We start from the raw sequence: 22,448 nt of genomic DNA, 5'->3' as shown, positions 1-22,448 counted from the left end.
TGTGAGAACCATAGGACGGTACCCTCTCTTTTTCTCTTTATTTTAAGCAAGTTACTTACTAAAGTGATATTTTTTGTTTAAGGTTTAATTTTAATCTAATTTGGGATGAGGGCAAGGATAGGTGTCTGACATGCAAAAAGTACCTTTTCAGGAATATATGTTCAGGTTCAGGCTCTTTTTATTTACCTAACTAAATACAACGGCAAAAACGGTATGCCCAGTTGAGAGTCTAGCTTGTATTACCAGGCAACTAATAACAAATAAAAACAAAATAATATAACACATAATATATTACTGTAATTACGCACAATCACACTCTTTTTATAAATTAATAAAAGAAACAAATGTATGACTTATCAAGCATCACTCCAAGCCAGCAGCCAAATGAAGAAGTTACCAAAACAAATCACCAAAAACAATAAGAAATAGTGAAACTCATGGGGAAAATTGACCAAGAGAATGAATCAGCAGGACGACCATAACTAAATATATATATATATATATATATATATATATATATATATATATATATATATATATATATATATATATATATATATATATATATATATATATATATATATATATATATATATATATATATATATATATATATATATATATATATATATATATATATATATATATATATATATATATATATATATATATATATATATATATATATATATATATATATATATATATATATATATATATATATATATATATATATATATATATATATATATATATATATATATATATATATATATATATATATATATATATATATATATATATATATATAAATGAGTTTTTAATTGCCCCCATAGTGTACCAACAGAAAGACCAATATTAAGACCAGACCCATGCACATTCCAAAGTTTGGTTATGTAGGGCCTTAGTCAGAACTTTGATCTTTCAGTGCATGCTTGGGGTCTACATACTTAGATGATTCCCTTGTTCCATAATCAGGCTCACGTTGGTTAAATAGTTCCATAGCATAAAAATTAATGGGTAGAATTTTGGAAAAATACTTAATACGAAGCATCATTCCATGAAAAGATGATAATAATTCCACCGGTAATATATTAAGGAAAGAAGATATAGTATTAATTGGTGATTTTGATCGTAGGGATATTGGGGAGGGGATGAAAGTTTTTAGGATACACAGTGCCTTGTTTTGCTGTCTTTGAAGTGGTTTTATATGAGTTTTAAATGTATTCAGGAAAATCAGGGGACAATAACTCAAATAAGAATGGACTAGGGCAAAATATATTGATCTCATTGCATGAAAAGGTAGAATAAATTTCAAATGCTGCAATATTCCAACATTCCTTCCCAACTTCATCTGTAATTTAGCAATGTGTTCCTTCCAACTCATATTCTGATCAACTAGTACACATAAATACCTCATAATAGATACACGCTCTAAATAAGTAGATTCATCAATGGGTATTCTACTAAGTTCAGGTAGTGACTGGCCAGTACGAGAGAAAATCGTGTACTTGGTTTTTGACATATTAACAGATAATTTCTTTGCATTAAACCAAGTTTCTATCCTCTCGAAAGCAAGCAACATATTCTTTTTAAACGACATTTCATCAGCACCGCACACTGTGCAGGCTGTATCGTCAGCGAATAGGACGTTTAGCCCGAGATCTTCCAGCGCCATGTTGGTGTCGTTAACATATATAAGAAAGAGTAGAGGTCTAAGTATGGACCCCTGAGGAACGCCGACTTAACCAGGGATACTAAGCAGTGAAGAGGTAGCATTTCCACCATCCATAAACAAACTGCGCCCAGTTAAATATGATTCAGTCAGAGAATTTGCAGGTCCACGTATACCATAGTTATCCAGTTTACAAAGCAAAATTGCAAGACAAATAGTATCGAACGCCTTTTTTGTATCGATAAATATAGTAGCCGGAATTTTATTTTTATCCAAAGTGTCGTGTATAAACTTTGTAAGTGACAGAATTGCATGTTCAGTGCTATGACCTTTCCTAAACCCTAAGTGAAGGTCATTAAACTTCCCCTCTTATCAAAAAACTTCACTATGCGGTTGTAAAGACATTGTTCAATTACTTTTGCAAATGAAGATAAGATCGAGATTGGCCTGTAGTTTGTTGCATCTTTTACGTCATTACCCTTATGCAGGGCTAAAACACGTGCAGACTTTAAGCAAGTTGGGAAAGGTCCACTTGAAAAATAAAAGTTGATAATATGAACTAAAAGTTCTGTAACACTGGCATTATCCGTTTTAATAGACTTTTTGACGAGCCATCCTTACCTTCCGACGACCCACTCTTCAGTTGGTATGTAACTTGCAGTAATTCCCCCCCCCCCTGAGACCAGCGTTAGGAAAAAAGAGCAATCCGACTGAGGCGGCATGGAAGTAGAATATGCTAAATCAGATAAACTTCGAGTTCATGCCTCAAGTGATGTTACGTGACCAATATTTGCGAAGTGCTCATTTAGAACACCAACAACATTTTGTTTTCTTTCAACAATTTTCTTGTCCTTTGGTGATAATATCTTTTCCGGGAGGGTTTTCTTTTTCCCAAGGCATTCATTAATAATCAACCAGGTCTTTTTTGAGGACCCTTAGGTATTTTGAAATTCATGAATATAGTATCACTGATTTGCTTGTCATAGTAGCTTTGCCAGACAATTTCTGTACTGCCGAAATTTGGCCTGATTTTCATGTGTAGGATCTTCCATGAATTTCCTGAAGAGGGTATTTTTGGTATGGATAGAAGACAGAACATCAGCTGTAATCCATGGTTTCTTCGGTTTAAGATAACGCCTAGCTTGCCGGCTTGATAAAGGGCATGCCTTATTAAGTGCTATTTCGAACTGGTCGATGAAGTACTCAGTAGCTTTGTCCACGTTGTCACATTCTAAGCAAGGAGACCGGTCGACTTGGGACAGTAAACTTTTCAGTTTATCAATTGAAGCAGCGTCCAGTCTTCTTGTCCTCTAAGAAGAGGGTGCAGGGGGGGATCCGGTTTGAAGGTCGCACAGGATCATAAAATGGTCAGAAGTATCTTCAACTATAACGTTACAACCAAGTGTCTCAAAATTTGTGAAAATATTGTCAATTAACGACGCTGATGACTCCATGATTCTCGTCGGGATCCGGCATGTTGGAAGCAAACTCGTGGACATACAACGCGTTACAAAGTCAACAGCAGCATTATTTGAAAGCATTGAATTCACGTCCCTATGTACATTACTAATGTCAATATTAAAGTCACTCATCATCATTAAATTACATTTTATTTGGGTCATCAGAGAGCTAAGGTCATGAAACTCTTCTACAAATTGTTTAGCAGCCGAACTCGGCGGCCTGTATAGGGCTCAACATAACACTCTCGAAGGACTTAAATCTAGCTCAATAGCAAAACATTCAAATGACATTTCTTCGTAAAGGTAATCATAATCATTCCCTTCTCTTACAGGTATACTATTATTTACAAAAAAAGCTAACCCTCCAATGTGTCTATCTATTCTATTTTTAAACAACGACCTATACCCATTTAAATGAGCTAGCTCAGAAGATTGCTCATTTAAAAACGTTTCACATGCACCGAATACATCAATCTTATTGTCGGGAAGTAATGTTGAAATGTTTTCTAAACTACTCATAAATGCACAACAATTTAGAAATGTCATTCTCAGGGACTTCTTTGCTGGTTTAGTCACAATCATTCCAGGAGAAAGGTATTTGTTCCTGGGTAAATTATTAATGAAATAATCATAAGTACTTTCTTCCTCTCTATCAATACATGAAAAAATCTGTGATAAATTCAAGGCTCTCTCCTCCAATTCACTCAACCTGTCGCGAGTTCCACCGCAACCACCACCATTCAAATTAGAAAATTAATACTCACCCTATTCTCCACTTGGCGGCGGGTTGGGATGACGCAGTGGAAAAAAGTCTAACCTTTTTGAAGTTTCAAACGCTGACAGTGCTGCAGTATGTTCTTGTAGAATTTCTACAACAAAAGTAATACGAAAAAAAATGAACCAATTTTAATGAATTTAGGCCTAGGAGCTCAGAGATAGATGAGCAGGGATTTGGAAATGAGTAAAAAACACGAAAAAAAGAAAGCATATAAGAACAAAAAAAGGAAACAAAAATAAAGAAGAACACAGGCATTGAGATGAATACACTTTTTTTTAAGTAGGGCACTTTACTTATCATTCTTCACATCCTTAAGCAGCGTAAACTATAAACTGAATTAAAAAAAACATAATCAATCTGAAAAATCATTATATAGAGAAATATGCAACCGATATTAGCATTCGTCGTGTGTTACTTATTGGCCAGTAACGTCGTTTGTAGTTTGCAGGAATAGTATGGCATTGGATTGTTTCACTCGCGTGAACTTGGATGTTTGCTGAGCTATGATATCACGTGCCTTGGCCAAAAGCTCATTACGGAAGGCATTTAGTGAAGGAGGCAGATCAGTACATATTCTCATACCGCTTCCTTTAAGTTTGCCTACATTGCCCAATAAAATTTGCAAGTCCAAATAATTCACACAATAAATAAGAACAGGTGATACTCCAGCTTGTTTGTTGTTTCTAACTGTAATGGTGCTAATACTCTTTATGCGGTACACTTTTTTAAGCGGAATATCCTTTTAAATCTCTAATTTCTCTTTGAATAACGTCTCGATATCTTCGGTGAGAGATTGACCTGATTTCTCTTTTGGCAGGCCATGAATAATTAAATTCAGCTGACGATTCTTAACTTTAGTTCAAGCAACCTTTTTTCGAGCTTCACACGCTCAGCTTGATGGCTTTCGATAGAAGATCGCAGTTCTACTATTTCAGCATCTTTATCTGCTAAGCTTTGCCTAACTGACTGTATGCCGGACATAAGCATATCGAGCTTGGAAGACGCATTAACCTGGTGTGCTTTGTTTGAAGATTGATCAGTAGAAATTGAAATCAGGCTTCAAGTCCTTAATTGCTTTTTCAAACAATGATTGGGTCACCGCCATTGTTGAATATTTTTGGTATAATAGCTGCTCAGGAGAAAAATTTAGCTTAGAAAAACATGAGACGAAGACTTACACGCAAGGGGGGGGGGCAATACTAAACCCTCCACTTTCCAAAAAACATGCAGCTGTAGTTTTCCTTACGCTTGTAGTCAGCACGCCAGTAAACCGGTCAAACAAGTTAACTTGGAAAAGTAGAAGCACTGAGTTAGTGAATATCGAAAACTAGGTCAAGTTCAAATTTCAAACTAGATTTCAATTTATAATCCTCTTAGCTAGCTTGGTGCTATCTCATTGAACTCTGTGTTAATAATGAAGTTGTGAAGTATGTGAAGTTGTATTTTCCCATATTTCTTCAAAAATTGTGGGAGAAGTTCATTATATCTCTCTGCCTACATCTACGTGTTGATGTAGAGAAGTTCATGTAGAGATGTAGAGATTGTGAGAGAAGTTCATTATATCTCTCTGCCTACATCTGCCACCTACATCTCTCGTATGCTCTTTCTCGTTACTTTTAGTTTTTATACTTCAGTATTTAGCATAAATAACTTGTACACAATAAGGAGATATGGTGAGCAATACTCAATTTTTGACATTTTTTATTCCTTTTTTCATTCCTTCTCATTCGTCTGTACAAGCCAGTTGTAAGACGCAAGAGCTTATCTCTATAAGCCCCAACTGTGAACAAGACTACAAACTCTGTGTTTCGAGCACCCCCGGTGCTTATATGTATATTTACAGGCCTATATGCTGAGCGCATATATTGCATGTATCTGCCATTGTAGTTTCCTACTAGGGGAGGTTTTTTTATAGTAGAATATTATGTTCATTAATACGAAAGCACTAATTTGCTCATAGCTACATATACTGCGAAATTTATCTAGAATCTATAATTATGTGTTTAATTGCTGAAGTTATACGAAGGAGCGACCAGGAAAGGCTTAAACTGCAACCTCAAAGCTTATAGATTGATTATTTCGTTGCACAAATAGAAAAACTTAATTAAATCCCCAAACTTTATTTACTTTACTTTCGACGGGAACGAGACGATGAACTGTCCTGCCCGGCACCAAAGGATCTTGGGATGCCTTCTGACGACCACTTGGACCTGTCTGCTACAGCTTCTCTGGCGATCTTCAGCTAGTCTTTATCCCATCTCCAACCGTGTCTCCTGAATCCTCCCCACGGTTCCAGGTCCTCCTTGAATTTTTGCCACAGGTTCTTCTTTTTTCCTCCTGGTTTACGATTCCAGGAGGGGGCTAGTTCGCAGACAAGGACGTCTTGACATATCTTGCCATCGGGACGGTGCATTGTGTTGCCGAGGAGCTTCAGATGACGTCTTTTAAGGATAAGCGATAACCCTTCTGATTGGCCACGGCGACTCCTTACTTCACTATTGGAAATCATGTCCCATCTCTTAATGCGGAGGATGTAATGAAGGCAGTGGTGGTCGAACACGTCCAAAGTTCTCGTGTCTTCAGCCTTGATCGGCCATGTCTCGCAAGCATAAAGTAGTACTGCTCGAACAGTTGCAACGTAGATTCTGACTTTTGTTTTGGTTGAGATCTCCCGTCTGATCCACATTGCCTGTTTCAGACTAGTAAAGACTCGCTGGGCTTTTGCTATGCGGGCAGAGATATTCCTTCAGCTCCGCCATCTGGGGTTATGATAGAGCCAAGATACATGAATTCCTCGATGTTTTCTATTGACTCACCGTCGAAGGTAACTTGTTGGGGAGCATGTTTGTTGAGAGCAAATATCTTAGTCTTTGCGCTGCTGATGGCCAGTCCGATGCGCTTTGAGACCTCAGGGGTATCGTTGATCATGCCTTGTAAGCTGTCGGCGGTAGTTTCCAGCTCAGCAATGTCATCTGCAAAGTTCAAATCTGTCAGAGACCGGAAGAAACTAGATATTTGTCTGAAGACTACTCCGCTGGTGTTTCTGATTGCATTATTCATGATCCAGTCTACCGCGTAGTTAAATAATATAGGTGAAAGGGGGCATCCCTGCTTTACGCCAAACTCCACTGGAAACTTAGTAGTGTCGTTGCCGGAAACACGGACGCAAGTCTCAGTGTCCTTATACGCACTTCGGAGTATCTCAATGGGCTTCTGTGGCGCACCGTCTTCAGCAATAATTCTCCATAGCTCCTCTCCGATGAGAGAATCGAAGGCAGCTACAAAGTCAATAAAGGCCATGAGAAGGGGAAGTTGAAACCTGCTGTACTGCTGAAAGATGAGGCGAATCGTCAATATCTGTTCTGGACAGACTCTGCCTGGTCTGAAGCCTGCTTGTTCAGGGCGGGTTAATTTGTCTTGTGCGTCTTCGAATCTGTTCAAAACAATGACGCAAAAGATCTTCTTGGCTTGGTCGATCAGGGAGGTACCTGTATAATTTCCGCAAATGGCCTTATTTCCTCTCCTGGAGTTTTATTATTTTTCATGCACTTTAGCGCTTTTAGTACGCCTGCCATGCTTGGCGGATCGAGGTTTATTGCGTAGGGCTCTCTTGCAGCACTCGAGAAGGCAGGTGGATCGCACGGGGGTTTGACAGGGTTCAGTAGCTCAGAAAAATGCTCTCGCCAGCGTTCTATGCGTCCTTCTTCTGTTCGGATGAGTTCTCCGGACTTATCTTTCAGTGTGTCAACCGCTGCAGGAACTTTTCTTGTCGCTTCGTTCAGGAGTTTTGAACATTTTCCTGCTGTTGTGGCTCTTGGACGCTTGTTCCAACTCATTCGCCAGATCTGACCAGTACTGTTCTCTGTTCCTGTTTTAGTGACTGTTTAACTGCTTTGCGGGCTACTTTTAAGGGTTCTTTTGCACCTCCCACGAGGGGTCGCTTCTTCGCGACTAGTTCTATTGTGTGGCCAGAGATCCAGGCTCGCTGTTTTCGTTTTGTGTGGACAAGCACCTCCTCAGCTACGTCCTGTGTCACATTTTCGATCTGTGTTCATTCTTCGTGGACGTATGAGAGACGGTTCAAGGCTTCGAACCAGTTGCTTAGCTTTAACTCGAAGTCAGCTTTGATTTCCGGGCATCTTAGTTTTCGACACATCGAAGCGCTTCCCTGCCTTCTGTCACTTCTGCCTACTAAGGCGGTGACGGATTTTGCAAGTGAGGAGATAGTGATCGGATCCATTTAAAGATTCTGTTTCTGCTCTTCTGTATACCTGGGCATCTGTGCAGGAGCTCCTCCATCTTCTGCTAACTAAGATGTGGTCGATATGAGCTGTTGTTACGCCGTCGTTCGAACGCCATGTAACGAGGTGGAGTCTCTTGTGCTTAAAGAGTGTTTGTGACGCATAGGCTGTTGTATCTCGCTAGTTGTAAGAGCCTTTCTCCATTGATGCATCTTTCACCAACGGTTTGATGGCCAATAACTGCTGCTGTGCCGGGGTCTTCTCTGCCAAGCCGGGCATTCCAGTCTTCAGCAACAAAGAGCTTGTCACGCCTTGGTGTCTTGTCGATGATTCTTTGTAGGTTATCATAAAAGGCATCTTTGACCGCGTCACTGCTGTCCCTTATCGGTGCGTACATAGCGATTATGGTTATGTGGCTAAGGTGGCCTCTCAGTCTGATCATGGCGATCATTGGTGACACTGGCTTCCAAGAGGTGACGTATGATGTTGTAGGACCGTCTAGCAGGAACCCAACTCCTTGTTGGCTGGAATCATCATTGGGACCCGATTTGTAGAACTGGAATGAGTCAGATTCGGAAACGGTCATTTTTTTGGATAGAACATCATTCAGTCTCGTTTCTGACAGACAACAAACGTTGATGTTATACTTCAGCAGCTCCCTCGCAAGGAACAGTTGCGTGGATTCCAGCTTGCACGTGCGAACATTCCACTCGCCAGTATTCAGATGTTTTCTTGATCGGGCGGCTTGCATACTTGCCGGGCCATGCACCACCCTGATCTGCTCCTCGTCGGCTACCGCAAACGCCCTAGTAGTACTATCTCTCTGCATTTGATCTTCAATATCCATTGGTGTTTCATGGGAATTGACTTGACCAAGGACTCTTGGCACCAAACCCTTGGCGCCCATGTTGCGTTTGCCATTGGATTTGTCGGGCTAGGCTACCAATAGAATGTTACACCACTCTACCGCTGTGAGGTGCAACTTAGGGCTCTCCTCGCGGCTCGCTAGGGACGGGGGCGTGAATCCTTGCTCCGAGGCCCCAACCATAGCTTGGGAGCACTCGTCCTTATCAGGCCGTGATTCCCACCTAGGAGGCCGGGAGGTTAGAGTGGTTTTATTACATGGAGTGGTTTAATTACATCCCCAAAGCCAGTTAAACGCTAAATAAAAATTATGATTAATAAGTATGGATCAGATAACATTTTGCATCCGTTTTAAGCTGTATGAAAGAACGAAATAGGCCAACATTTGCCTTGTCTTAAAGCGAAAACTGAATCAGTTTTTTTTCGGTTTATTAGTCTCAGCTTTCACTGAAACCAGGAGTATGAAACACGAAACGAATAAAAATTTGGTTTTGCGACTACATACTGGCTCTGCGTCAATTCTGGGAAAGTTCAGTCATTTATTGTTCCACATACATGTATCACGGTTGCAGTGGTAGCTGCAACTTAGTAAAGGACGGACCTCGGCCAACAGTAACCAAGAATTCCAAAAATGTGTTCAAAAAAGTACTGGCAAGTGAGAAAAGATTTTCATTTCTAGCTGATTCAAAAATGATAAATTATTATCTGAATTAGTCTTAATAGTAAAATGTTATTAGGAAAACAAATTTAATGGAGTTTTCTAAAAATAGCCTGAAATCCCTAAAAATTTTGTCAGATCGAAACAAAAAGTACACAATTGGAATTGCCTTGGTCGAAAAGCCGACACAGGAAACTTACAATGCCTCAGGTTGTGTCATCTTTTTTTTAACTTTTTTCTTCCACTGCTAGCAGGACACTGGAACATCATAGAGAGCTGTTTAAGGGCTCATTCCAAAGGAAATTGTTTCATCTACATTCTTTGTAAATAAAAAAAAAATGTTTAAAGGATTTTTTTAATGCATTCCTTTTCTCTTTTTTGATTTTTAGTGTGCTTTGCAGGCCTGCTGTCGCTAACTACACTAGTATAGCATTATGAACGTTAATCCTGTGATTAGATTTAGTATATTAGTGAACCCTACTGTGGAGGTTTCAAGCTCTTACCTACAGACATTCGGAATTTTTCATTTTTTTCCAGGAGAAAGATCATAGACGCGTGTTTTTTTCTTGTTGATTTTGATTAAGTAATCCCAGTAGCAATATCAGCCAAATCAGTCGGTTGAAATGACCCAGTCAGTTGATAAAATCCATTTCAGTTAGCGCGAAAATTAATGAAGAGGGCCTTCTAGGGATGGGGATTTTTAGGCCTAAAATATCTCAAGAGTATACTCAACAGCTTCTCAAAGGTTCTTGGCGATCGGATTAACAGTGTCGTGATGCATACAGGGCATGCGTTCAATTTTATTTGTATAGCATGCATTCTCATGGTTCTACAACTAATCTGCAAAAATGTTCCTTGTTGTAGTTTAGCTGCGCATAGTTTGGCTGGCGTATAGTAATGCTTGAATAATTTAGCGGCAAATCACTAGAAGGTTGTATACATGGATAGTATTTAAAGCTAACATGGATAGTTTTCCCTTTTTAGCTTAAAAGAATTGATGTTGACGTATTTAACGGACGAAAAATCAAAACAAAAAGCTTCGTTTTTTGGTTGCAGTATATGCCAATTACGGAAGATGAATTTAGAGAAAGGCAGGCCAATAAACCATCCAGGTAAAGAAAATGTACTGAAACAAATTGGTGAGCTACTTTAATTTTATTTATGCTGATATATATCTCCACCTTCTTTAAGAGAGTAATAATTGTGTGTGTTTTTTTTCTCGAAAACGGCTCGACAACTTTTTCTGAAAATTGACACTAACATTTTTTTGCTTGAACAGATGATCTAAATGTGTTAAGGATTTTAGGCAAATTCGTTTTTTATAGGGGTGATCGCATTGAAAATTTTTTGGTATCTATGATGTCATGCAAAACTATGCAGGATGGCGAATGTATCCGAATAGTTAAATAAAAGAAAGGGGGAAATTTCTGAAATGAAACACAACGAAATCTCTGGTTAAAAGATATGCGGCAATGAGCATTGCAACGAACCACAAGTGAAAATGATGCACATCGAAATCTGAAGTTAGAAGGCAAACGACAGCGAGAATCACATCGAGCTTCAAGCAAAAAGTCGCACAATGGAATTTATGGTTAGAAGACAAGTGACAGCGAAAGGTAAACATAATTGATGCACAACTAAAACAATGTAATCTGTGGTTAGAAGACAAGCAACAGCGAGAATTATGTCGAATCGCAAAAAAATTGCTCACATCAAAATATGCGGTTAGAATGTAAGAGACGCGAGAACCACAACGAACCCCGAACGAAAATGATGCACAACGAAAATCGTGGTTAGAAGACATGCGACAACGAGCATCACAACGAATCACAAAATAAAATTAGGCACAACGAAATATGCGGTTAGAAGACTAGTGACAGCAAAAATCGCAGTGAATCGTAAAAGAAATTAATGCACAGCGAAATTCTGCGTCACATTTCAGCGAAATGTGACGTCGAACATCACAATAGCTTGCAAACGAAAATTATTTATGACAAAATATAAGGTTGCACACGCTGCTACCGTAAATGATGCGCAGGGAAATATGCGGCTATAAGACATGCTACGATGAGCATCATCAATAATATTAGTTGTTGTGGATGACTTACGTTAGTGCTTACTTATTCAACTCCGGAGCAACCTCAGCGAAAAATTTGATTTGTCGATTAAAAAAGTTCCTCTCTTGAATCGGGGCTGAAGATATTACAGTGGTAGTAGTAGTAGCATTGGTAGTAGTATTAGTAGTAGCGTGCACACATTGTTTTTTTGTCAATTGACCTTCCCCTTTACGTATTCTCTTGAACTTCCAACTTAATAGGCATCCTTAATAACATCCATTCCTCAGACGCACTTTTTTAATATCCGCATGCACATATTTTTTTTATTTTGTCCAAATTTCCCCCAAATATTTTGTCACATCACCTTCAAATCATTAGCCTTAATAGCACTAGTATCATAGTAGCAGTATCAACTAGTATCAATGGTAGCAGTAGGCGTAGTAGTAGCAGCAGTATTGATAGCAGTAGTAGTATGCAAGTGTTGTCTTTCGGTCAGTTGAACATCCCCCCCCCATGATGCCTTGGAAGTTTCAATTTGATACGGGTAAGCCGTCTCTAAGGCATTGCTGATACACCCTTTTGACAATCTGTATGGACAGAATGTCAAAATTTAGTTCAACTTTCCCCTCAACATTTCCTCAAATTTTCACTTCAATATCCTCATCCTTGATTGTAGTCGCTACAGAAGCAATCAATATTGTAGCAGTAGTAGTATTAGTAGTAGTAGTACTATCATTGGGTAGTAGTAGTAGTAGTAGTAGCCTGCAAATATTGCCTTTTCGGTCAGTTGATCATCCCTCTCATCATTTCCTTAAAGTTCCAACTTAATGCACTCAGTCATTCCTGAATAATGCCCTTTTAAAAACCCATATGCACATAACATGTTTAAAATTAATTCAACACTCCCCTCCACATTCTCTGAAAGTTTCATATGAATGCCGTTCGTCTTTTTGGACACTAAAGGTCAAACATACCTCCCTTTCTCAATAAAAACACTATTACGATAACAATAATACATATAATAACAAATGACAAATATGTAAAGAATGGGTGAATTTTATAACCTACAGCGCGTGCCCCGAGGCCTCGGGGGGGGGGGGTCGACATCCCCAGAGACAGAGTTACTGGACCTTTCAACTTTGGTGAACAAAATGGATGTAATTGGGGATGGATATGGATGTGATTGGATATGTTTGGGATTCGATGGGTGTGGGAGGGGAACTGGTTGTCCTACGATGACGTTCGACTCTTAAATAGGGTTCTAGAACTTACCCTTTCCAGTCGAATTAGCCATTTTCGAAGTTTCTATGACAATTTCTTCTATACGAAGGGCCTTGGTGAAAAAAATATACATTGGGCCCTCATAGCTCTTTACTTAGGCAGGACTTTTGTGCTGCCTATGATGAACGGTAATGTAGGTTGAAGATTCTAATACTACCTGAAAGTGAACTTTGGACGTATAACTTTGTGAAAGGAATCCCGCAATTAAATTTGCGTTGGCCAAATTTTTACTCTTAGATTAATAATTGAGAAATGCCAGTGTCATCAATCCCATTTATTCCTCAGATTTATAGATTGTGTGCAAGCGTCAGATTTGAATTGATAGAAGAGCTTTAGCAAAGGTCCTATCCTTATATGGTATACCAGATGAATTCATTAAATCTAATAGTGCTATGTACGAGAATAAAAGTTACGTTTAGTTGCAGGAATGAGGCTAGTTGCTGGTTTCGCATTAAATCAGGAGTTAAGCAGGGTTACGTTCTTTCTCCATTTATATGGATCATTTTGATGGACTTTGTCATAGGGAGCACAGCATCGACAATGGGAGAACACGTAGTGAAACTCTCCTAGACTTAGATTGTGCGGATGACTTAAGCATCCTAGATGAAAATGTTAGCAAAATGAATGGATTTTTAGAGGTTTTTTGGTTACGGGCAACATTGTAATCCTCGGATTAGATAACAATAGTCTAAGAGTCTAATTTTGAGATACAAATCTCACTCAAAATGATCGTAACAAGTTGAAAAAAAAATGTATAATCTTGTTGAACACAAACTACACACCTACAAAAGACAATACCCTCAGATAATTCGCTATTATTGTTCGTGTTTTGCTTAGAGTATCAAAAATCAGTTGAGGCTTAGGCCAGAAAGGCCCATTGCCTCGACCACCCCCCCCCCCCAAAAAAAAAGAGAAAGAAAAAAAAAGAACCACCAGCTGATTCACTCTTGCTACGATTGCTATTATCAAGCCAAAAAAATTATGCAATATTTTCTTTATAAGAACAGAAAAAATTACCGTCTAGTCTATTTTATATTTCTTTACCTTTCAAATACAGAAAGATAGATGATGCCTGAATCTGAATCTAATTATGAAGTTTTCCTGATCTGATTCGAAATTTGTCAATTAACCTTGAAAAGAAAATTTCACATTATAATTTTCCATATTTTAGTTGATGTTCCTCTTTCTATTTATTAGATTCAGATTGTTTATTGTTAATTCGAAACATTTTGAATTTTGAAATGGCCTATTATTAAAATGGAGGATCCTTCGCAAATTTTTTTATGTTTATATATTCAATATGTATATAGTTTCAATCTCAACCTTGATAAAGACTTGCTTTTTTTGTCAAACTCTGAACTTGATGCCCCCTTCAACAGACCGTGCAGTTTAACTTGAGGATTCCAACTCTATGGTATGACTCACTAATTCATAGTTCATTTTCATTGTGTTTTGCTGCATAATTTGAAGTCACTGTGTAAAACCTGATTTTTTTTCAGGAGTAACCAGAACTTGATCGAGTCAGAATCAAGAAGAATTCTTCGTAGTCTCGTAACCTCTTTTTTATATCACGATCCAAGCTGTGCAAGTTTTAGTGGGACCAAAGTTATCAGTATAAGCCTCAAAAGCATCGAAAGTAAGCAATCGCAATGGGCAAAGAGAAAAAGAGAGATTACTGCCCAATGTCTCTGTGCTTTGGCATTCCTGATTGTTGAAAAGAAAAACATCTCTTGCTTAAAAGATTAACTACTGCTTAGCAGCAAATCTAGACTAGATAAGGAAATCTCTTCTCTGGAGAGAACAAAATTCCCTACCTTAAATTTGATTTGCTCTTTCATCAGGAACTTTAAGCCAGCAAAAAGAACAACAATTTTTTCAGTCGGAACATTTTTACAAGTAATCTCTTTGTTCCTCTTTGCATAGACTCTGTTAACCGTAGCACTTTTCTCTCCTTCTTCTGGCATCTTATAAGTTGCTTCAAAAATTGAAACGGAAGTAAATGTTTGTCAACTGTGTGAAGAGATTTTACCTTTATTATTAAATGAATCCTTACAAGAGATACATTATGATGACAAGAGATACAAGTTTAAGAAACAGATTATGATGAAATTCTATGGCTGAGACTTAGACCAAAAATACGTCCCCGCCCTTTCAATTTAATTGTCTCCACTGTCTTCTATCATTCCCCTAACCATCGTATTGACCAGAAACGAAAATTTATACAAGAGTTCCCAATAAGTTCTGACTGAGTGTAATCAAAGTATCCGAATGCTGGTATTTGCTTACTTGGCGATGCGAATGACCTGAGAATAGACTCTATCTGTAACTCTCTTAATATTAAACAACTGGTTAAAATATCTACAACAAAAGGTAACACCTCTCTGGATGTTATTTGTTCAAACATGAGTAAGTATTACAACTCCCCGCAAGCACTGCCACCACTAGGAGGCAGTTACCACTATTGTCTTCTTTTTCTCCTTCTTCAGCCATTGAACATTCCTTTACTACCTCCATTGGGGTTTGCCGTCCCCTCAGTGACGCAGGCCTTCTTTCTTTTGGTTCATGGCTGACCTGTGAAAGTTGGTCAGACCTTTATAATTCTAATAGTCTTGATGATAAAATTTTGATTTTTAACAAAAAATTAATTGATTCCTACTCATTATGTTTCCCGGAAAAAAAAATCAGAAAGTGCTCCAGTGATAAACCTTACATAAATAATCACAGAAAAATTTTAATCCGCACGAAAATAAGCTTATTTAAGAGATGTAATTTAGCTGAAGCAAATAAGTTAAGAAGTGAATTAAAATGTATAATTAAAAGATTCGCCCAATCCTAACATAAAAATGAAATTAAATATTTTCGCCATTATAAACAAAAGAATTGGTACTCTAAAATTAAAAAAATTACCAACAAGAGTCAAGAATAACTAAATTTTAATATAAATGAACCTCCAAAGACCACAGCTAATGACCTCAATAAGCTTCTGGCTTCTATTGTCCAGAGTCTCCCACCACTATCTTACGATTTTCCAGATATTCCTGTTCCTTTTTCACTCCCCCATATTTCTCAACTTGATGTTGTAAAAAAAATTGAAAAAATAAAACGATCAAGCATTTGCCCTTTAGATATTCCTGGTCCTCTGATTAAAGCTTTCAGTGATTACCTCACAAAACCCCTATCCACCCTGTTTAATTAAATTACCGAATCTGGACAGTGCCCTTACTATTGGAAACAAGGCTTTATTACCCCACTCAAAAAGAAAAATGGGAAGCCTGGCTTTGATGGCATTCTTCCTATTACCCTCCCCTCAATTTTTTCAAAATTGTATGAAAGTTTTCTCGCAGACTGGCTTAAGATGAAAGTCCTCCCCCTCATTAATCTTAGACAGTATGGTAATTTCAAATCCACGTCAACCTCTCATTACCTGATCCATCATGTTGATACCATGGGTAAATTACTTGAAAAACCTAACACTTGGCTTAATCTAATTTCTATTGATCTTCAAAATGCCTTTGATTTGATTAACCACAATTTACTCATAGATAAACTTATAAATGAATTCCACATTGAAACTTTCCTTGTTAAGCTCGTTGCCTCTTCTCTTTCTAATAGATCTCAAGCAGTTAAATGTCTAAATTGTTTCTCAGATCACCTCCCCATATTTAATGGCATTCCTCAGGGGACTATTCTAGGCCCTCTCCTTTTTTATCTTATGATTAACAGCCTTTCAACCCTTTGACAATAGATGGAAATTTGTCGATGACTTGACAGTTTTAGAGATATGTCATAAAAACATTTTTAGCAACCCAATGGGCATACTCCAAGATATTGCCTGTGAGGCCTCTTCCCTTGACATGACAGTTAACCCTTCTAAATCCGCAATAGTCCCTTATCCCGTTTCCTCAAATCCCCTCCCCTTTTTCTTGCTCCTATTCCTCCTGAAACCTCTGTCACATCTCTTAAACTCCTTGGTGTTACAATTTCTTCCAATTTGAAATGGGATGCCCATATAAATAATATCCTACGACAAGCAAACTCCTCACTTTCCCTCCTTAAACTTTTAAATAAATTCAGTTGCCCCCAATCACATTTACTACAAGTATACATTTCTTTTGTGCGTCCCATATTAGAGTACGCTTGTCCTGTGTGGCACCCTGGCCTCTCTAATGAAGCAACGCAAAAAATTGAAAATGTCCAAAAGAGAGCTCTAAGAATTATTTTTAAAGAGGGCAAGATACCCTATCTGTATTTGTTAAATATTTCAAACCTAGAGACCCTCAAGAGACGAAGAGTTAATTTGTGCCTCCGTTTTGGTAAGTTGCCACTTTTGAATCCCTGTAATGCGAACCCTTTCCCTGAATACCATGTACCTGATATAAATCTTCCTCCACGTACTGTGCCACAGCCTATTTCCAAATTATCTCCCATTCTCTGTACTACCTTGCTGTATAAGAAATCTTTTATCCCTTTTTTTACTGATTTAATAAATAGTGCATAAATTTTGTCGTTTCTCTTATATAATAAAAGAAACAGCTCGGTTTTCTCTATACTCTTTTTTTTGTTCCCTATCCCCTTTTTATGTTGTTTTTTAAACATTTGTTAATGTGTATATTATTTATTTTTTTTTCAGTTTTATTAGTTTTTATCTTATTAACTAGTTGCTATTTTGAAGTTTTTTATTATAAGTGACAAAGGAATCATACAGCATTCCGATATTTGATTATTCATTTATTTTTTTTTATTTTTTTTTTTTCTTTTTTTTTATTACTTTTTTTTCATTGGTTGCCAATCTGTAAATTGTTGTGCTTTTGTTATGATTTTCTTGCTTGTTTGTTTTTTTATGGACTTCGAAATTTGAATTCGGCCCTTCAGGGCTTGTGATAGTAATTTCTCGAAATAAATATCTTATCTATCTTATCTATCTATCTATCTAAAAGGGTCAAAATCAAAACAACAATTACTTCCAGATCATCAGTATTTTTCTATGTATCAAATTTTCTGCTTAATCGAACTATAAAGCTTTTTTTTCAATTGGCACTATTAAGCTGGTACCAGAGACAACTGAATTTGTCATTCTGTTTGTTGTATTATTTGAAAAAAACTACGTTTTCTAAAGAGTTAAAGAGGCTGAGTTACAAGTTCGAACCTTAAAACGTACAGGGATTAGGAGGCACAGTTGGGGGGCTACCGCCCCCAAACCCCCCGCTTTCGCAGCCTTTAAATAAAGATAAAAAAAAGTTTTTTAAACTGAAAGTAAGGAGCGACATTAAATCTTAAAACGAACAGAAATTATTCCGTATATGAAAGGGGCTGTGCCCTCCTCAACACCTCGCTCTTTACGCTAAAGTTTGACTTTCTCACAACTCTTTTTTTAAACAATAAAAACTTTAGCGTAAAGAGCGAGGCGTTGAGGAGGGCACAGCCTCTTTCATATACGGAATAATTTCTGTTCGTTTTAAGATTTAATGTCGCTCCTTACTTTCAGTTTAAAAACCTTTTTTTTTTTATTTAAAGGCTGCGAAAGCGGGGGGTTTGGGGGGTGGCAGCCCCCCAACTGTGCCTCCTAATCCCTGTACGTTTTAAGGTTCGAACTTGTAACTCAGCCTCTTTAACTCTTTAGAAAACTTAGTTTTTTTAAAATAATTTCTGCACATTTTTGTACAGTTTATTACTTATTATTGCTTGACTAACTGTTAGATGATTGTGTATTATTCTTTTCTTTCTCGACAGGGTGTTTTAAGGGTCGACCTTGTAACTCAGCCTCTTTAACTCTTTAGAAAACATATTTTTTTCAAATAATTTAAAAAAGAAACTGAGTTTTTTTTTTTTAAATTTAAATTCAGTATATAAAAAATTTGATCTAACGGTGAATCGAACTCGGGTTTTCCGCCTGACAGCCTGAAGTCTCACAGCTACACTAAAGAGGCATAATTAAAATTGTTTTTTAGTAAGGTGAATCTTTTTGACGCAAGCAAAACCGATATTTGGTTTTTGGAAAACAGGGAAGGAGTGATCAGATTGAGCTGAAATTTCGAGGATAAGCTCCCAGGCCCCAGGAAAGATTATTCTCTAAATTTCAGTCCGATCAGACAACGTAAAAGGGGGTTTGTGGTGGGAAAATTAACATGGGCTATTATGTGAAAACGAGGCTTTTCGTAAATGTAAATTCGGTGGATAATATTTTCTGTCTTAAAATATCAAAAGGCCCTAACAGGTCAAATTTTGCTTTGAATGAGTCATCATTCACCTAGATCCATGGCTAACTGTGGCCTGTAGGCGTGGCTAAGAAAAAAAAAAGAAATGTTGAAATTTAAGTGGCGATATTTGTTTTTTTGAAAACAGGGAAAGAGTGATTGGATTGAGCTGAAACTTAGAGTACAAGCTTCCGGATCCTTGGAAAGCTTAACCTCTAAATTTCAGCCCAATCGGACAACGTTAAAGGGGGGCTGTGGTGGGAGGGTCGAAACTTCCGGCCCAGTTTACCCCATGAAGAGAAAGTCGGCGGTGGATGAAATTTTGCAAGTTTCTTAGTTTGAGCTTGGGCTACAAAATACGATTACCGCCGTCTCTCTGCGACCTCTAGGACCTGAAATCGCTTAACATTATGGTGGGTCGCCTCTTTATAGAGGCACAAGTGTGCCTCCTTGATTCATGCTATTTGCATGGTGATATTGGAATTTCTTAAGATATTTCAAATTCCAATTGTACTAGAGACAACCTAATTTATCGTTCGGTTTTGCGCATTCCGGCTCTTTGTATGGTGATATGGGAAATTATTAATTGGTAAGCTTTGTTTATTGTATTTCTTTATGCGTATGTTGTGTTTAATTTAACTTAAGTCATTTTTTTTATAATGGCTTCCGGACGTGAAGTCGAAATATTCTACCACTACTACTACTAATAACTCCCACAGCACCAAGCCGCTATGCACGCTCCTCCTCCATCCCAGCCTATTCGAAGCCTCCCTCTTTACACCCTCTCATTAAGTTCCCTCCCAGGAGGTAGCCCTAGAAACAGGGACTGAACCACATTGTTCGTAAAGCTTACTGTTGAGATACGGTCAGTCAGGTGGTACTCACAGCTTGGTTTTGATTTTGAACTGTCTTAATAATGTCCAATATGAAAACGTTCACCGTGCATTACTACTACTACTGACAACTCAAGGAAGCACCAAAGCACCTGGGGCCAACACAGCTATGCGCGCTCCTCTCCATCCCAATCTATTAAAGTTCCTTTACACCCTGACAAAAAGTTCCGATTTTTCTTAAATCTTTTCTTTAGACGTCCTCCTACCACAATCCGGGAACGAGCTGCTTTTCGTTTAGCTCTAGGTGGTTAGCCAACTAGGACGATCTTTGGAAATCTATTTTCCTTCATCCGCATAATGTGTCCTAGACATCTCAACCTTTCTCTCATTATAGCCCTAGAGAACAGGATTGGACCACACTTTTCGTACAGCTCACTGTTAAAGGTAAGGTCAGTCAGACGGGTACACAAAAGAATCCGTAGGTAATTTCTTTGGAAAACGTCAAGTAAATCCTCTTCCGTCTTTCAGAGCACCCACGTTTCAGAACCATACTTGACCGCTGTCATCACTGTAGCTTCCAATATTCCAATTTTTGTTCGCAGACTTATCTTTTTATTCTTCCAAAAAGCTTCAACCGTTAAAAAACACCCTCGGCATTGGTTATTCTACTATTAATATCTTCACTGTACCCACCGTCTGTACTATAAATACTACCTAGGTAATTCAAGCTGTCCACTTGATCGATCTTCTCCTGACTCAGCATCACCTCTTCATCTTCACTTATTCCTTGTTTTAGCGACTTAGTCCCCTTAACGGTAATTTTCAAAACTTGTTCTTGCATCCTGAACCCTCAAAACCTTTAAAAATTCATTCATTTTGTTTATATTTTCATCTAGGATGCTTATATCATCAGTATAATCTAAGTCTAGGAGAGTTTGACTTCCCCATTTGATTCCATGTTCTCTCATGGCCTCTATATGCTCCTTAGGACAAAGTTCATCAAATTCATCCATATAGAAAGATAGAACGCAACGCTTCTTAACTCCTGGTTTGATACAAAAACCAGCGTCTACCTGGAGTCTACCAGCGTCATAACTTCCCGAAAGGTAGTTACCCTTCCTAAATTTCAGCTTTAGATTAACCTTAGATACTATTATATGGTTGTCTTTAGTTTTAACATCGATAGCAGCACTCCTATTTACCCTAGTATTTTGTATCAATCTTGCCAGTCTTCAGTTTACAATAAAATAATCAATAACGTTAGCGGTCTTACCATCTTGCAAATACATATACTATTTTATGACCAAAGAATCTAACCATTAATGTTTTCTTTTCCTACTCAAATATCCCTAATTCTGCAGACCCGGGCATTAAAATCTCCTAATACAAATACCATGCTTCTGCCTGGGATCCTGTGTATTTTTTCTTTTAGCTATAAGTAAAATTCATATGAGTGATTAATAGCTCTTTCAGTCGGTTCTGCAGGGGCATATACTATTATGATCTATACCTTGCACTTTTTAGTTATAAAATGATCAACAAGCTTTCTACTATTAATACCTTCCCAACCTAAAAAAGACTTAGCAGCATCAATATTCATCGTAAACCCTTCTCCACCAAACAAGCATAAGTAAGACAAATTGGAATGTCTCTCTGGTATATTAAAATGCAATAGCAAAGCAACTGCAGGAATATTGTTGTTTGTTGATTTCCCATGTTGGTCGTAATAACATCTAATATTAAAACATTCACCGTGGAATAACACCAAAATGAACATAAGCAGAACAAATTAGCTTGGCTCTCTGGTGTACCACAATGCAATAAAGCAACTGTGGTGATTCAGTTGGTTGTTGGTTTTCACTGTTGATTTTCAAGGCTTAAGGACGTGAAGCCCAAATATTTGGACTTTTATTATTAGTGCAGAAAATATTTCGTTTTTATTTTCGTTTCGTTTGATTTTTAAATGGAAAGGCAGTGTGGTCTAAGAAATTATTTAAATTACTCACAGAAACTCCGGAAGAATTGGGTGACAGTTCTGTTTGTTAACCCGTTTCGATCATTTTCGAGAGGTAGCACTTTGCACAATATAATATTCTGAAGTAATAGTTAAAGACAAGACAGGTCAAAAATTTCCTTACAAACTCCTTTTTTAAGTTTTAACAGTCGTTGAGTGTCAAATTAAATAGTCCTAAAAATATTAATTTATTTTTTATTTTGCTATTTTCAATTCAATGTAGCAATTAATATGAGACAAAAATAGTATAGTTTTTTTTTGTAAGGACTTTAAAATAGCCAAATCACATAAGTTTACAAAGATAAAATGTAATAGACCCCGTTACATAATGCCATTGGAATTTTAGAGATGTTTTAATTCGCCACTAGCCTATTTATAAGTGGAAAAATTCAA

The 22,448-nt window shown here is 37.5% G+C and overlaps 1 protein-coding gene across 6 annotated transcripts in view; it reads left to right on the top strand.

The window, feature by feature from the left end:
- The window catches only part of LOC148956707 (uncharacterized), a 63,540-nt gene that overhangs the window by 15,936 nt on the left and 25,156 nt on the right, over window positions 1-22,448 (top strand). For 3 of the 6 annotated variants that reach the window (XR_016141565.1, XR_016141564.1, XM_089086868.1), the window contains exons 3-4: window positions 10,661-10,788; window positions 14,514-14,650. Coding sequence is in view for 2 of the 6 variants with exons in the window: in XM_089086868.1 (XP_088942994.1) it covers window positions 10,661-10,788; window positions 14,514-14,650 (265 nt within the window). In the remaining 4 variants the exon portion in view is untranslated. Of the gene's footprint in view, window positions 1-10,660; window positions 10,789-14,513; window positions 14,651-20,937; window positions 21,148-22,448 lie in introns of those variants that run through there. The other 3 variants (XR_016141561.1, XR_016141560.1, XM_089086855.1) reach the window with 2 other exon arrangements.

The sequence above is a fragment of the Artemia sp. Qi Xiang Cuo genome, chromosome 1 (genome assembly GCF_049724085.1).
Source record: "Artemia sp. Qi Xiang Cuo chromosome 1, ASM4972408v1, whole genome shotgun sequence".
In the NCBI taxonomy this organism is placed as follows: domain Eukaryota; kingdom Metazoa; phylum Arthropoda; class Branchiopoda; order Anostraca; family Artemiidae; genus Artemia; species Artemia sp. Qi Xiang Cuo.
The sequence above is the reverse complement of the archived record's forward strand: the minus strand, read 5'-3'. Positions and strand labels throughout refer to the sequence as shown.